This window comes from Emys orbicularis, chromosome 11 (assembly GCF_028017835.1).
Source record: "Emys orbicularis isolate rEmyOrb1 chromosome 11, rEmyOrb1.hap1, whole genome shotgun sequence".
In the NCBI taxonomy this organism is placed as follows: Eukaryota; Metazoa; Chordata; order Testudines; family Emydidae; genus Emys; species Emys orbicularis.
Genome location: NC_088693.1, coordinates 13,384,390 through 13,400,928, shown reverse-complemented (window position 1 = coordinate 13,400,928; position 16,539 = coordinate 13,384,390). Strand labels below are relative to the sequence as shown.

At 47.5% G+C, this 16,539-nt stretch overlaps 1 protein-coding gene across 6 annotated transcripts; it reads left to right on the top strand.

Annotated features, from left to right (window-relative positions):
• The first annotated feature begins 184 nt into the window (after positions 1 to 184).
• Positions 185 to 15,769, top strand: FAIM (Fas apoptotic inhibitory molecule). 6 transcript variants are annotated; one of them, XM_065412939.1, is made up of 6 exons: positions 248 to 312; positions 2,798 to 2,856; positions 3,766 to 3,901; positions 11,109 to 11,337; positions 12,693 to 12,742; positions 14,398 to 15,769. In XM_065412939.1, exons 2-6 carry the CDS (start codon positions 2,813 to 2,815, stop codon positions 14,545 to 14,547), a joined length of 609 nt encoding a protein of 202 aa, XP_065269011.1. In that variant the 5' UTR covers positions 248 to 312; positions 2,798 to 2,812; the 3' UTR covers positions 14,548 to 15,769. The 6 variants fall into 6 exon arrangements, with proteins under 6 accessions (XP_065269010.1, XP_065269011.1, XP_065269013.1 ...); XM_065412941.1 differs by lacking the exon at positions 248 to 312 and adding an exon at positions 540 to 575; XM_065412940.1 differs by lacking the exon at positions 248 to 312 and adding an exon at positions 1,175 to 1,644.
• The last annotated feature ends 770 nt before the right edge of the window (positions 15,770 to 16,539 follow it).

Genomic DNA, 16,539 nt, shown 5'->3' with positions numbered 1-16,539 from the left:
GAGGCGGGGCAGAGGGAGGGTGGCGGCGGGCGGCGATTGGCCCCGAGCGGCGGGGGCCGGCATGAGGGAAACGCCCCCCACAGTCCGTACGGCAGCGAGCAGCCGCGGCGCGGGGTGGGGCCGCACGCCCCCAACTCCCCGCCCGAGGGCGCGCACACCCCGGCGGTAGCGGCGCTGCCGGTGGATGCGCCGGGCGGTCGCTCTGATCGATGCGCTCCGCGTCGCTTCCCTGCCCCCTAGCGCCATTTTGGCCGCGGGGGCCGGAGGGAGAGAGGCGGCTGCAGGGAGTGGTGCGGAGCGAGACCCGCCCAGGTACGAGAAGCCCCGGGCGGGCTGGCGCCCTTCGTCCTCTGCCCTCCGGGGCGCTGCAACCTCATCGCGCCTCAGAGCCCACCGCGGCCTGGGCGGCTGCAGCCCCCACGGCCTCTGAACCCCTGCGGTGCCTGGCCTGCAGCGCCCTCCCGCTCGGGGAAGCCTGGCCGCTGCGCTCCCCTGGCCCCCAGCCACCTGTAGCGGCAGGACCCGACCCCGTCCTGGTGGGCAGGCCCAGCGCCCCTAACAGCCCCTGCTCCGCGGTAAATGTCCCGAGCCACCGGGTAGCCCCGCCTGGGGAGAGCCCCTGATCCGCTTTCTTGGGGGGCCTCTGCCCCGACATCCTAATGTGATCTCGTAGGAGCGCCCCTTTCCCTTAGAAAAGTGGTTCCTGTTTATTGGCTCCCATGGAGAGACAGGTCAGCAGGCCAACAGAGGACGCACGCGTAGGTTGCCGCTGTTAGTATTAACATAATGTGTGTGTCTGATCAATGCGGAGCGTCGGTGGCTGGTCAAGTCAAACTGTTAACATCCCTGTGAGAAGCACCGCAGTGTCTAGTAAGAGTAGTCTGGTTAAATACCGTAATCACACAGAGCTTGTCTCTGGCCAGGTGCTCTTATTTAGAGGTAGGAGGTGAGGCGACGGCCATTGTTTCTTTCAGTTCCAGAAGAGTAGGGTAAAAGGAACAGGAGTACTTGTGGCACCTTCGAGACTAACAAATTTATTAGAGCATAAGCTTTCGTGGGCTACAACCCACTTCTTCGGATGCATCCGAAGAAGTGGGTTGTAGCCCACGAAAGCTTATGCTCTAATAAATTTGTTAGTCTCGAAGGTGCCACAAGTACTCCTGTTCTTTTTGCGGATACAGACTAACATGGCTGCTACTCTGAAAAGAGTAGGGTAGTACTAGTTGCCATCAACTTATTCTCTTAATCTCGTGATATTTCACTGCCATTAAGATCAGTATCCTGTGTTGTAATAAGCTTGGTAGCAGTGATGTTTTCTCTCCCTAAACCAACAAAATAGAATAAATAGCACTTGCATGAATCTTGCTCCATTGGTAGAAGTTTTCTGGACTTCTAAAGATGGCATAGAGAAGGAGGGGCAGCAGAAGGGGCATATTGAGTGCTTTTTTTTTTTAAACCTAGTCTTTATATAAAATATAAATATAACAAAACTTATATAAATATATGCACAAGATGGAAATATGATTTAAATAACAAAATTAAATCTTCATTATTTGGAAAGCCTGGAATTAAAACAAACACACACAAAAAACCCTGAACTTGTAGAGGTCATTCAGGGCATCCATTATTAAAGTGACTAAACAGGTAAATAAGTGACAACATATCCTATGAGTATTGGGGACTAATATATACTAAACTGCAACAGTATGCAATAGTTTCATGTGTGATCGAATACCTTTATAGTTTTTCCAAGTGTTTGTATTAATTAGACAGTCATTGTTTCAATTAATTCTGTAATAAAGAGGTCACTAAGCCAGTCTGCCTAATTGCAGATTTCCATTTTCTCAAAATAACTCTTTTGGCCACTAAAATAGTTCCTGCAATCCATTTCTTAATGGATTACCATTTCTAGTATAACCAACTCATCCAGCACCCCCAGAACACACAAGCTTGGAGAAGGAAAAATAGTGACACAGTTTTAGAGAGAGCACTGAGTATGGTGTTCCAGAACACCTGCATTTTTGACAGGTGTAGAGGATGTGTGAAAGGTTGGCATGTGGCTATTGCATCTCCAACAGTTGTGAGTTGCCAATCTAGCCTTAAATAAATGTTCTAGAGTCCAGTTGTACCTGTTTAATATCTTATTCTGGAAGAATTACAAGGATGAAAAACTTGAAGTAGCTTTCACATTAAGCCACATATCCTCCCAGGTTTCTGTTGTGATAGAAAGTCTAAGTTCCTTTTCCCATTTTTCTTTGAGACTGACTTCTCTACAATTTCTGTGCATTTATGTATCAGTTTTGTGTAAGTTCTGTTTTTTTGGTATGGATGTCCTGTGAATTTTCACTACAATTACATATTCAGCTGCCAAATCTCAAAGTGATATATACTTGAGACACAAAATTTTGATCTCGTGTGAAACTCTTCCAAAGGAGAGGGATCTTAACCTTTTGACCTGAAGTTAGTCAAAAGGTCTTCCATCGAATAAGGGATGAGTCACTATGTACTCTTAACCTATGTGGATAAATTGAATTTATATTTGCAATGAAATATTCAGATAAGGTATTGATTTATATTCCAGTGTTGTGTCTAACAAAAGTCAGAACTGTATTACATTACATTTCATATGTTAGGGTGTATGAAAGCTCCCTATGTTTTTGTGAAAATATCCATGGACATTAAATGGAAAGAACTAAGAAGGGATTACTTTTTAATTAAGATGGAACTGCAGTACTCGACATTTTTTTTTTTGCTGCTATTTTGCTTTTCTCTTTCTTTGCTGCTAATTGGATTTAAGGCCGTTCTGGTTACTATGGCATCCCGTGAAGAGATTACTCTCTATGAAGATGAAGTAAGGTAAAAAAAAAAAAAAACCACACAAAACACTCACTGCAGTATAAACTGATCTGGAAAGATGTCTGTAATTTTAAATTTAATGGTTGTTGGCGATCAGATCTATGGATGTGCATATTATTCTCTTTAAACGAATACTGCATCATAATATGTGCATGCACACACATATCAGATATTACCTAAGCCAGTGGTTTTCAACCTTTTTTCATTTCAAAAAATTTCAAAGGGAAGTGTGGACCCCTTTGGAAATCTTAGACATAGTCTGCAGCCCTCTAGGGGTCTGCAGATCACAGGTAGAAAATCACTGACCTAACTGCAGTTTTTTTTTAACTTAGTCACACTTTTTGTGTTATATTTATTAAACAAACTTAAGGTTGAGTTTAATAGACTAGAAAAGATTTACAGTATTACCACGAATGGTTATATAAATTCTCTGAAATGTAAAAACCTAAAATGATTTGTAATGGGTCACTCAATTTTTACTATATGTTAGAAGATGCCAACAAACAAGATAATTTACTGATGAGCATGAGGAATTAGGTAGTTTTGTAACTAGTATTCTTCTGTAGTTAGAAGTTTTAGCACTTACATGGATGTATATGTATATAGTATTTGTCAAAGTAAAACTATATGTTTGCCTATTTCTGTTCTAATTTTTGTGGTCAACATAATTTCATTGTGAGCTTCTTAATTTGTTTCAATTTTAAACTTTTTTGCTATATTTGATTGTGGAAGAGAAAGTAAATAAATAAATAAAAGCTAAACCAATCTTTCCTACAGCTAAGTCAGTTCTTGATCAGGATTATTTTTAATTAGTTAAAGCTTACGTAACCTGAAGTAATAAAACTTTGAACAAAATATACTGCACATTAATAGAAGAATTATAAGTCTTTAAAATTGTTATTCCCTCAGGTCTCGCTACGGCTACCTGGAGAAGATGACAGATCTGGTGGCTGTTTGGGAGGTTGCTTTAAGTGATGGTGTTCACAAGATTGAATTTGAACATGGAACTACATCAGGAAAACGTGTTGTATATGTAGATGGAAAGGTAAAATGAACATGTGCAAAACACTCAATACTTATGTAACTGTATCTTTATGTGTGGAAAGCACTATACTAGTTAAACACAATAATAAATAGAACACAGGCTTTTTACCCTTGTAACAAAGTTAACTGAGTAATACTTAAAAGGAAAGAATGTATTTCAGGCTGCAATATTGTACCCTGGGTTTGCAATCCTCATCTCCCAGATATTATCCCTTTGGCACAGTATGGCTGATAGCTTGCTGCCTGTGACAGGGTTGGGACTCACCACTGTGGCGCCTCCTACCGGTTGTCTCGGGGAATTGGTTCGATCCGGTAGAGCGCCCCCTTCTGGTGACGTCCCGCCTGTCGTCTCGCCTTTAGTTGGCGCACAAAGTCGCGTTGCTCCCCAACGCACAGCGTCCTCTTCTGGAACACTGTCCTCCGACAGTGTCCCCTTGTTCAGACACACCCCCTTCCGGGGCGGGGTTGGATGGCCACAGTCTTACACCTTCAAGTCCGATCCCCTCGGTCAAGGATCTGGTGTAGTTTCGGCCGGCCGCTCCCTGCGGCCTATGGCTGAGGGTATGGCCCAATAGAACAATAAAGGGGAAAAAGGCGGGGGGGGGGGAACGACTCAGGCCCGCCCACTACTCTGAGTCCCGGTCCAGAGGCCCTCTGGCGACAGTCTTGCTGTCTTCCTTCTCCTCCCTCCTCTGACTACTCCTCTGGACCACTTCCCCAACGGCACTTCTCTGTGCTAGGCCTTCTCCTCCCTGACCTGCCGCCTGGCAGGCTACAGAGTAGGGCCTTCTCCTACTCTCTGAAGCTGGCCTGCACTGCGCTGTCTGTGGTGCTGGCCTCCCAGCTCTGGAGACAGACCTTCCCCTCTGAAGGCCTGGGGCAGACTGACTGCTCTCGCTCTGAGCAGTCTTTTATATGACTGAGCTGGGCCCTGATTGGCTGGCGCCAATCTGTCCTCTGATTGGCTCCCAGTAAACCCTTCTCGGATTGGCTGCGCGTCTACGCAGGCGCCCGGGGTTGCCGCAGCCCACCCTCTCCGGGCGTGGGGCGGCCGCCCCACCACACACCCTCCCCCTTAAGAACCCTCCCGGGGGGGGGGATGTCCAAACCGGCCTAATGGCTTAGGGCATGGAAATTAGCCTTCGTCTCACAATGGCCCGGCTTACCGGCTCAAAGTCCTGGAGATAGCCCTTGTCACAAGGCCACCCGGCCTAGTCACCGTCTCAGCGGGGATCCCACCGAAACAGGCTGAGGCTTACCGGGTCCGACATACCAGTCCGTCAATTCCCGTAGACTGCTTCCTATCCATTCGGACGCTGGGGTGTCCCACAGGTCTCCCGATTCTCCATGGATCTCGTGGTCCGCCGCCTCTTTTGGTTCTTCCCATATTGAGGCTCCCCCTCGACCTGGAGAAGTCGCGGTCCCTGGCGGCTCCGGGAGTGCAGGCCAGTCCTCCACCGGGGCTTCCCGTATAGGTTCTTCACCTACGGCTGCCTGTCTAGGCTGGGGTATGCTCCCTCCTTTCGCACTCTCTGTGCATTTGGGACATGCCTCGTACGAGCGGGACGAACCCTCCGCCGTCAGGGCTACCTGTCCGGGGCCTCTATAAGTGGGTTGGGGCTTGGCTGCCCCCTCGCAAACCTCCCCCTGCACTAAGGATCCCCCATCCTGGTCTGTTTCCTCACCCTCCTCCCCCAGCCTGGAGAAGAAATCTGCGTTAGTATGGGCCTTACCCGGGCGGTGGAACACCTGGAAGTCGTAAGGCTGGAGGGCGAGGTACCACCGCATAATTCTAGCGTTGGTGTCCTTCATGCTGTGGATCCATCGCAAAGGGGCGTGGTCTGTGATCAATTTAAAACTGTTCCCCAGCAGGTAGTAACGCAGGGCGTCGATAGCCCACCGGACCGCTAGGGCCTCTTTCTCTACTGTTGAGAAATGTCTTTCCCGGGGGAACAGTTTACGACTTAGACGGGGAAGAACATCCAGTACTGTACCTACTTCTTGGGAGAGCACTGCGCCCAAGCCGACTTTGGAAGCGTCCGTTTGAAGTATAAACTCCTTCGTGAAGTCGGGGTGTCGTAGGACGGGTTCCCGAGTGAGCCGTTCCTTTAGTGTGGCAAAGGCTCTCTCACATTGTTCAGTCCACTGTACCTGTCGAGGTTGGGAGTTCTTCGTCAGGTCTGACAAGGGGGCGGCTATAGTTGCGAAATCCGGCACGAAACGGCGATAGTACCCAGCTAATCCTAAAAACTGACGTACTTGCTTCTTCGTCGTGGGGACGGGTACGTCTCTGAGGGCCTGTACCTTGTGAATCAGGGGCGTTAGTTTCCCCCCTCCTACCGTGTATCCCAGATAGGTCACTTCTTCTTGGCCTAAATGGCATTTCGCCGGGTTAGCCGTTAGGCCGGCCGCTCTAAGGGCCTGTAACACCTCTGCCAGGTGGTGTAGGTGGCTCTCCCAGTCGAGGGTGTAAACCACAATATCGTCTATATACGCCGCCGCGTATTGGTCGTGGGGTTGGAGGACCTTGTTCATCAAGCGCTGGAACGTGGCCGCCGCTCCGTGTAACCCGAACGGCATGGTTATGAACTGGAAGAGGCCGAAAGGCGTGGGGAAGGCCGTCTTCGCACGGGAGTTTAGTGCAAGGGGGATCTGCCAATATCCCTTAGTTAGGTCTATGGTTGACAGATACCGGGCTCCCCCGAGGCGCTCCAACAGTTCATCCACTCTCGGCATTGGATATGCATCGAAACGGGAGATAGCGTTAACCTTCCGGAAGTCGATGCAAAACCGGGTCGTCCCGTCCGGTTTCGGAACTAGGACGATAGGGCTTCGCCACTCGCTCGTCGATTCCTCTATCACTCCCATCTCTAACATCGTCTCTACCTCCCATCGAACTGTATCCCACATTTTCTTGGGTAACGGCCGGTGGTTGTCCGTCACCCTCTTCCCGGGGTCGGTTGCGATATGGTGACTCATTAGAGTCGTCCGGCCCGGACGGGCCGATAAAACATCTGGAAACTCCTCCACCATCCGTTGTAGTTGCCCCCTCTATCTGGGGTTGAGGCCTGACCCCAACATGGCCGGTCCGGGGTCGGGAAGGTCTCCGGCTAGGGGTTCAAGTTCCGAATCTGGGGTGGACGGGCCAATGTACAGGGCTTCTCGGGTTTTCCATGCCTTTAGAAGATTAACATGATAAATACGAGTCTCCTTATGTCGTCCAGGTAGTCTGATCTCGTAATCGACCGGCCCCACTCGTCGGTTTACTTCATAGGGACCCTGCCATTTGGCTAGGAGTTTCGACTCCGCAGAGGGCAGTAAGAGCAACACCCGATCGCCTGGGCTGAATTTCCTCCCTCTAGCCCCGCGATTGTAGAGGCGCTCTTGGCATGCCTGGGCCCTTTCCAGGTTTTCCCGGGTGAAGGCCCCTAATGTCTGGAGTCGCTCCCGGAGGTGTAGCACATATTGTGTGGTTCCAAGGACCCGCGTTTCCTGAGTTTCCCACTCCTCCTTCAAGAGGTCCAGTATTCCCCTGGGCTGTCTGCCGTATAAGAGCTCGAAAGGCGAGAACCCTGTCGAGGCCTGTGGTACCTCTCTTATCGCGAATAACAGGGCCGGCAACAGGGCGTCCCAATGCGAGGGGTCCTCCTCTACAAACCTCCGTAGCATGGCCTTTAGCGTACCATTGAAACGTTCTACTAGGCCGTCGGTCTGCAGATGGTACACCGAAGTCCGAAGGGTCCGTATATGGAGGAGGCGACATAGTTCGGCTATTAACTTGGAGGACACGTTGGTGCCCTGATCCGTCAAAATTTCCCCGGGTATCCCAACCCGGGCGAAAATCTTTACTAATTCATTTGCGATGGCCGGTGCCGTCGCTGTCTTTAGGGGAACGGCCTCAGGGTAGCGCGTTGCATAGTCCACGACTACTAATATAAAGCGGTTCCCTGTCTTACTTCGTTCAAGGGGGCCAACGAGGTCCATTCCGATCCGCTCAAAGGGCACCCCCACGATCGGCATGGGTACCAGGGGTGCCCGGGCTACCCCTTTCGGTCCGGCTCGCTGGCATTCTGGGCACGAGGCACAGAAGTCTGCCACTTCTCGGTGGATACCGGGCCAGAAGAACCGGCGAGCCACTCTCTGTAGGGTCTTCTCGCGCCCCAGGTGTCCTGCCCAAGGGTTCGCGTGGGCTAGGTGGAGGAGACCGGACCAGAGTCGTCGGGGAACCAACAGCTGGCGGAACGTCTCCTGGGTCTGGGGTTCCTGCGCTACGCGGTATAGGCGATCCTGCCATACCTCAAAGCGAGGGCCTTGCGGGGTCCGCTGCGTCCCGTCCCCCTCAGTAACAGGGCTGGTGGCTTGCTCCCAGGCTCTGCTTAGGGTTGGGTCTTCCCGTTGCTCCCGTAAGAAGTCGCCGTCACGCTCTAATTCCCCTTGGGCGTCCTCCACCGAATGGGGCCTGTCTCCAAGATGATTCCCAGGTGTCTCCGCAGTCGAGGAGGTCCCCTCGCCGGGGTCATCCCTTGGCCTGTGCCTGAGCAGCTCCGTTCTAGGTACTATAGTCCTGTCTGGTCGGGGCTTGGGCGGCTGATATCTCAGGAGGACCTCTCCGAAGCCGGGCCAGTCCCGTCCCAACACCACCGGGTAGGCCAGCCTGGGGGCCACCCCTACCCGGAGACCCTCCTCTTGGCAGCCTACTCCCATCTTAACCCAGGCCGTGGGATACTGGCGGATGTCCCCATGCACACACTGTAGGTAGATCGGGGGCCCCGAAAGATTAAGATTCGGGACCAGTCCCTCTCGTATGAGGGTCTGGCTACACCCCGAGTCTACGAGGGCGTCTGTGGGGTTCCCTTCGACCTGGACCAGGACTATCAACTTTCCTACCCCTCCCTTCCGAGCCCTTCGTCCGGCCAGCCAGGCTTGCCCGTAGCTGCAATCCGTAAACGGGCACTCTCGCCGAAAATGTCCTTCTTGACCGCAACCCCAGCACCTCTCTCGGGCCTCGGCCGGGCCTGGGCCTCTTCCGAGGGGGCCTGCCCGCTCCGGGGGCTGTTGCTCCCTCCGAGTCGTCATCGGTGGTAACTTGTGTCGGGGCTCGGGGGCCTCGGATACCCATGGCTGTTGGCTGCCAGTGGCTCGGAGGGTCCCGTCCCACGAAAGTTCCCTTTCTCTGCCCCGGCCTTGTGACCAAGGTTCCCGGCCGCTCGGGGTGGCGCCTCGGCTCCCTCGGCTGATAAGTAGTCCTCCATTAAGGCCACCGCTGCGGATAGGGTGGCCGGACGATGCCGTCGCACCCAGGCCCTCCCTCCCGGGGGTAGGATCTGGGTGAACTGCTCTAAGGCTACCATCTCCGCCACCTGGGGTCCCGTCAGGCCTTCCGGGTTCAACCACTTCCAGCAGTGGTCCCGGATGCGTTGGGCCACGGCGCAGGGTCTGGTCCCCCGGAGGGTATTGTTCCGTGCGGAGGCGCTGTCGGTAGGTCTCTGGACTAATGCCGGTATGATCCAGGATGGCCTCCTTCACTCGGGCATACTCGAGTGCTTCCCGGGGGTCGAGGCTACGATATGCGGCCTGAGCCTGCCCCGTCAAATAAGGGGCTAGTAACGTGGCCCAATGTTCTGAGGACCACCGGGCAGCAGTCGCCACCCGTTCAAACGTCACGAGAAATGCCTCTGGGTCGTCCTCGGGCCCCATCTTGGTGAGGCGTACTGGTAGTGCCCCTAGGGTAGCCCCCAGGCCGGTCCCCATGGGGGCGGCAGGGGTGCCTCCCGTCGGGGTTAATAGTGCGGCCATCTGTTGCACCAAATGTTCCTGCTGCACCCGCTGCTGGGTGGCCAACTCCCGGAGAAGCTGCTGCTGATTCTCCTGGTGCTGGGTCATCAGCAGCTGCTGTTGGGTAGTCATGTGCTGCAGCATTTGCACCTGCTGCTGGTGCTGCTGGGCCGACTGCTCCTGTTGCTTTTCTAGCAACCATTTTAACAGCTTCTCAGCCTCCATGTTGGGGTTCAGCGGGGTACTCCCGATTCACCCCCGCACTCTGGACCCATTTGGCAGGTCCGGGTCTGTACCCGCAATCTGGGTCGACCGTCTGTCTGCACATGTCACTGCTCTGGGCAATAGTTCACAGTCTTGGCGCTGGCCCCTCGTGTCAGGGGCAGACCGCTATGCCCACATTCTCCACCACGTGTGACAGGGTTGGGACTCACCACTGTGGTGCCTCCTACCGGTTGTCTCGGGGAATTGGTTCGATCCGGTAGAGCGCCCCCTTCTGGTGACGTCCCGCCTGTCGTCTCGCCTTTAGTTGGCGCACAAAGTCACGTTGCTCCCCAACGCACAGCGTCCTCTTCTGGAACACTGTCCTCCGACAGTGTCCCCTTGTTCATACACACCCCCTTCCGGGGGGGGGTTGGATGGCCACAGTCTTACACCTTCAAGTCCGATCCCCTCGGCAGCGGGGCTCGGGCAGCGCTTTAAAGGGTCCGGGCCGGTGATTTAAAGAGCTCCGGGCTCTGGCCGCTGCGGGGAGCCCGGGCCCTTTAAATCGCCGGCGAGCCCCACTGCTGCAGCCCCGGGGTAGCGGCAGCAGGGCTCTAGCAGTGATTTAAAGGGCCCGGACCCTTTAAAGCGCTGCCCGAGCCCCGCTGCCGCAGCCCCGGGGTAGTGGCGGCAGGGCTCCGGCAGTGATTTAAAGAGCTCCGGGCTCCGGCCGCTGCGGGGAGCCTGGGCCCTTTAAATTGCCGGCGAGCCTCGCTGCCGCAGCCCCGGGGTAGCCGCGGTAGGGCTCCAGCGGTGATTTAAAGGGCCCAGGGCTCCCCGCAGCAGCCAGAGCCCCGGACCCTTTAAAGCGCTGCCGGAGCCCCGCTGCTACCGCGCTATACACGAACCTGTGTTATATCGGGTCGTGTTATAGCAGGGTAGAGGTGTACTAACAGGGATTGATGTCTGATACCTGCCATGCACTCTCACACGCTACAGCTCAGATCCTACACAGAAATGCACACAAATGCATCCTTGTGTTTACAGAGAACCCCACTGACGTTAATGAGACTGCATATCTAACTACAGGTCCTGGATCTGATACCGTGACAATAGTTTGCGCTAGTTCCTCCATCTGCTACTTGGCTTGATATTTTCTGTAACGAGACAAAAATATTTGACTTTTTATTAACACCCATTTTCCTCTTTTTAATTATTTTATTCTTCAGGAAGAAATAAGAAAAGAGTGGATGTTTAAACTAGTGGGTAAAGAAACATTTACAGTTGGAGCAGCCAAAACAAAGGCTACCATTAACATTGATGCAGTCAGTGGTTTTGCATATGAGTATACCTTGGAGATCAATGGGAAAAGCCTCAAGAAGTACATGGAGAACCGGTCAAAAACAACAAATACTTGGGTATTAAGCTTGGATGGTGTGGATTGTAGAGTTGTGTTAGGTGAGTTAATAATATTGAGTCAGTTCTCATCACTGTGCTTTTTATATAATCTTATATGCCTTTTTTAGGACTTAGGAACTCTGGGTTCAAGTCCCTGCTTCACCACAAATTTCCTATGTGACCTCTGTCAAGTCACTTGGGGAAAATTTTCAGAAGTATTTAGAACCTACTTTTGCATATGCATCTTTATCTCGATGCCTACTCCCAATGGGGAATAACTCTTAACTGAAGGTAGTAACCAGGTTACCCTAAGTTTGTCTTGTTTAATGTGACCATTTAAACAGCTAGCCTATTTCTAAAATGTCTCTTTTGATGAGCATTACCTCTTCCAGTGGTTGAATTGTGTCTTTTAGCTTATTTTAATTAATACGGGAAATGTTTTGGATCAAAGATGTTTATTTATATTTGCATTTTAGCTTGATATTTACATAAATAAATAACCCTTCCCCCCACATTTTAGTACCAGGTAGAGGGCTCACATTAGGGACTCGATCCTTATACTCATTGAAATCAGTGGCAGAGCTCTCAATTCATTAATGATGCAGGGTCAGGACTAGGAGAGGAGAGGCCTGGAGACATGTTTTCTTCTAGAGGCTCAAGGATAGAATGACTGATAGTACCAAAAGCTGTACTAAGATCAAGTAGTATGAAAAGAGAGGGGGATCCATGAGTAGGAGCCAAATCCTGCTCTTTTGATTGATTTAAATGGCATGAGAAAGGCAAGCAGGATTTGGTCCTACGATACTAACCACTCCCAGACAAAGGCAGTTTCAGAAATGTGAAATTTAGAGTGAACGTACTCCAGGAGGTTATGTTGGGTAATGTAATCAAAACAGTGTTTTACAACAAATAAAAATTAATAATTGTTTAATGCCAGCCTATTTTCTTCTAATAAGAAAGGTGCATGAGTTTTCAAAAAGATTTAAGAATGTGAAAAGTTTGAAGGGTAATTAACAAGCTGTGTTTGAGCTAGAGGGACATCCCACAAAAAAAAGTTAGGCAAAAGTCAGAATTTTAAATCATGGTAACTTATTTACTATTCAGTAACCCAAAAATCATTTGTTTTTATTTTTTTCAAACTTTGCAGAAACAAAATTTTTGGGTTTCAGAAAATCCTGACATTGATTAAACCATTTTTTGAGGCAAATATGGGGCTCTCTAATAGAAGCTGGTTGCAACCTTATGAGAGAGCCTCTCCTTATGAAGACAAACTTTGTAATTCAGGATATTACTGTTTATCTGGAACACATTTATGGAGTTATAGCTAAAATTTCATGGCAAACATTTGGAATTTCTATCTCTTTTTGGTCCATAAAGAGGCATGCAACTTTTGTTCTGTTTTCTCATTTTTACAGAGAAGGACACTATGGATGTCTGGTGCAATGGTAAAAAAATGGAAACAGCGGTATGTGATCATTTACAAAGGCTTTTGTTTAAGATACTTATTCTGATTTAACAACTGAAATAAAACATACCACAGTTAGAACAGTAATATTGACGTTATGTATCAGTGAAATAATTCAGATACTGTGGGGAAATAGCTGTGGGCCTTTTAAGTAAAGTATTTTGGGGAGGAGGAATAGGGAGCCAACTGAATTGCCTGTGGATTATAGAGCCAGCCAATTCAAATCTACCCAGGTCACTAGTAACTGAATGTTAAACATTTAAGGCCTGATGTTCAGAGTGGCATAAAAATCAGATTACTTTTTCATGCCTTTAAGTGGTCCCTCCAGTTTAGTGTTTAGGCATCTTGACAGAACAGTGTAGGGAAGTTTGCCATGTTGTACCTATTCCTGTGGATAAGAAGAAATCCTCAGTCTGTCATTTTGGTAATCTTACTCTTACTGAAAATTAGAGTAAAAAGGAAAAATATATATATTCTGCAGCTTTCCCTATGCAGAGGACTACAAAACCTATTTCCTCACCAGACATTTGATCCTGCATCTGTTACTGTCATGAGTAGTCCTATTGTATTCAATTAGAAAGGGTAGGGAAATGAGGTCTTAATTTTGCTATACTTTGAAACTATTTTTCACCACGTTCCCAAGCATTCTTCTTCCACAAACTGCTAAGAGTACAACCTTCTGCCTCCCTTGGAGCACAAATTCTGATTTACTACTCCAAGCATTCTCAATCTTTTCCATACTGTCATTCCCCATTATAACAGAAAAAAGGTTTGGGATCTCCCATCTAACTAGCCACAAAGGAAGGGGGAGAGAGTAGTTGAGTCCCTCTGAAACCTGTTTGCAACCCCTAGATTGAGAACCCATGCACTATTCCTAGCGCATGGTTTCTTAACCTATTAACTCCTGCAGTTATTGTGCCTGCATGATTGCCTGCCAAACTGTGCTTATATGTTAGGACAGCATTCTGGTCTCTCTTTGTATCAGAAGATAGACTTAAGCTCAATTTGGCCAAGATGGCATAATCCAAAACAGGAGGTGTAACACCTGGAATTCTTTAAGCATCTGCAGTACAAACATACTCCAGAGTTATCATTAATTCAGGGCACACACGAAGCCCTTTGAACAACTTAAGTTCCATTTAAACCGTATAGACCCCGTAAGCCTTGTATTTAAAGATCTTATTCAAGTCCTTTGAATTAATTTATGGCCAAATTCAGCTATGGTGGAAACAAGTACAAGTCAATTGACTTCAAGAAGAATTACAACAGAACCCAATTTGGCCTGTTTTAATTAACTTTATCAGTCACAGTGCTAGCTGAAATTTTTCAAATGTCACAAAACCCAGTATTTTACAAAACTACTTTGTCTTTTTTTGACTAGGAAACAGCCTGATTGTAACATACATAAATCAAAACTGCTGCATAATCAAATGCGGTGACCAAACAAGGCATAATTAGGGAATTTTCAGCTTTACATTTTCCACCTTGTCCCGTATTTTTTAGCCACCAAATACCTATCAGGTCTCTTCTAATTACTGGAGCTGCAGGTGCACCGCACCTCTGAAAATCAGATCATAGATGCCTTAAGAACACTGCAGTATTTTGTTAGTCAACCATATTGTTCCTTTTCATGATATTTTGTCTCCCCACCATAGGGTGAATTTGTAGAAGATGGAACAGAAACTCACTTCAGTGTTGGTGATCATGACTGTTGCATTAAGGCTGTCAGTAGTGGAAAGCGAAGGGAAGGAATCATTCATACTCTTATAGTAGATGACAGAGAAATCCCAGAGGTTTTGGAGTAGCCTGGAGTTAATCTGTTATAGAAATAAAGATCAGGGATTTTCAATTACTGTGGTAATTAATGATGTTAATATGTACTTCCAGGTACATTTAGTTTGTGCTTTTTATTTTCTGGTTACTGTATATGAAATTATAATAATCTTTTTGAGGACCAGATGAAAATATCCAATTATGTACAGCCTCAGATATTACCAGTTCTTTTGTAAACTATATAAATATATAACACTAAGTATAAGGAGGGGAAGGTGGACTTAAAGATTTCCTTGTAAACAATTCCTACTTGTTACAATAATAAAATGCAAAATAAATAAGCAGTGCAATATTGAATTTTGAGAAGTTTATTAACTGGATGTGGTTTTCTTTTCATGTTCTGCATTCAGCTGCTCTGCACAATTTTTACAATAGTACACCCAAGCTCTGAGCTGTTTTTTATTGATAAATGTTTCTTGTAACATGCTAATGTCACTTTAAAATTCCTATGGTTGTAGTTAAGGCAATAAATAGCTATGTAATTGCTAAAGTTAATAAAACAAAATATTGAAAATTTAGATATTCCATATTTACAGCAACTATACTAATATATACAACTCTTAAGACTAAGGGGGGAGAGAAATGTACTGTACAAAAAAAGGGAATGGACGGAATGGACAATCTCATTAGTTTGTCTAACATCTGTACTTTAAAACTGTTGTAATGATTAAATAGCTTCTGCATTCCAAGTCACTATTCACTTTTAAAAATTCACTGTGGTGCCAAGACACTTTTTAAATGAAATATTTTGATGGAAACTGACAGTAATATGAAAGCTCCTACCAATCCAGCATTTAGCTAAACGAAACTTAAACCTACATTGCTGTGTGAACAGGGGAAATACATGAAAAATCAATGGAAATTAAAGGGGGGATCTGTTGGCCAAGTGGAAAAACTAAATTAGGAGTGGAATGTTTGTGTTTTCAAGCTTATAGGATGGTATTAAACTGTTAATTTTAACAAAATATAAAGAAAAATTATTTGAAAGTGCGCCTAGAGTACATTAAAGATGTGCTAACTCACATAGTATGTACTGAAGTCCTTTTGTGAGACACAATAGCTTTATAAAGCATTGACATCTTGTGCTTTAGGTTTCAGACTAGTGTGTCTAATGCATTGCTATAGTTATTATTGGGATGCCTTTTGTTCCACATCCTGTTTTGTTGTATTAAACTGTAACAAAAATAAAAATCCTTTGTCTGTAGGTACTTGTTTCTTTTCAGTCCAGAAGCAGACTTTATATTGGACGATAATCCCTTTGACTGTTGCTGAACTATCACAGCATCACAAGCTGTTTTAAAAAGTTGATTTTTTTGGTCAGCAGGTATATAAACCAGTTTTAAATTAAAACTTCCTAGTAAAGATATATGTAGTTCTTGGTGGTTATAACTGGTCAGGCAATAGAGATTGGGCCAAGTTCTACTCTTACTTTTAGCAGTGCATGGAAGTTAAGGGGTTGCCCAGGTGTAACTAATAGCAGAATCTGAGGATGTTATAAATGTTGCAGACTACAGAGTCTTTGTTTTAAAGAAAAACATGAATGCAAACCAGTGCTTGAGATTTGACTTACCTAGTAGTCTTTTCCTTTGGGCCCTCAGTTCAAGTCCCATTCCGGCAACTGGTCTTACACCCAGGGCTTGTACTTCTAGCTCCATTAAAATGACCTGGAAGGGTTTGAGCCTTTACTAAGAAACAATTTTGCAAGTATCTGAGGATATGGCTAAGCTGATTTTTTTTTTTTTTTTTAAATAATACAGTTCACAGCCTTTTCCATACCATGACTGCAAATTACAACGAAAAAGTTTCAGGCCACAGGCCCCTCCCAGCTAGCCATAAAGTAAGGTCATAATCCCCCTGAAACCTGTATGTGGCCCTCTGATGATTGCTAGTCCCAGGTTCAGAACTCATGCTTTATTTTCATAAAATCTTTCATAAAAGGCCATGCTGAATACATCATGATAGCT

Excerpts from the sequence above, each read along its gene's own strand:
- FAIM (XM_065412937.1), top strand. The coding sequence starts at position 2,627 with ATGTTAGGGTGTATGAAAGCTCCCTATGTTTTTGTGAAAATATCCATG. Across the intron at positions 3,902-11,108 it reads TTGTATATGTAGATGGAAAG|GAAGAAATAAGAAAAGAGTG; the intron begins GTAAAATGAACA and ends TTTATTCTTCAG. Across the intron at positions 11,338-12,692 it reads GGATTGTAGAGTTGTGTTAG|AGAAGGACACTATGGATGTC; the intron begins GTGAGTTAATAA and ends TCATTTTTACAG.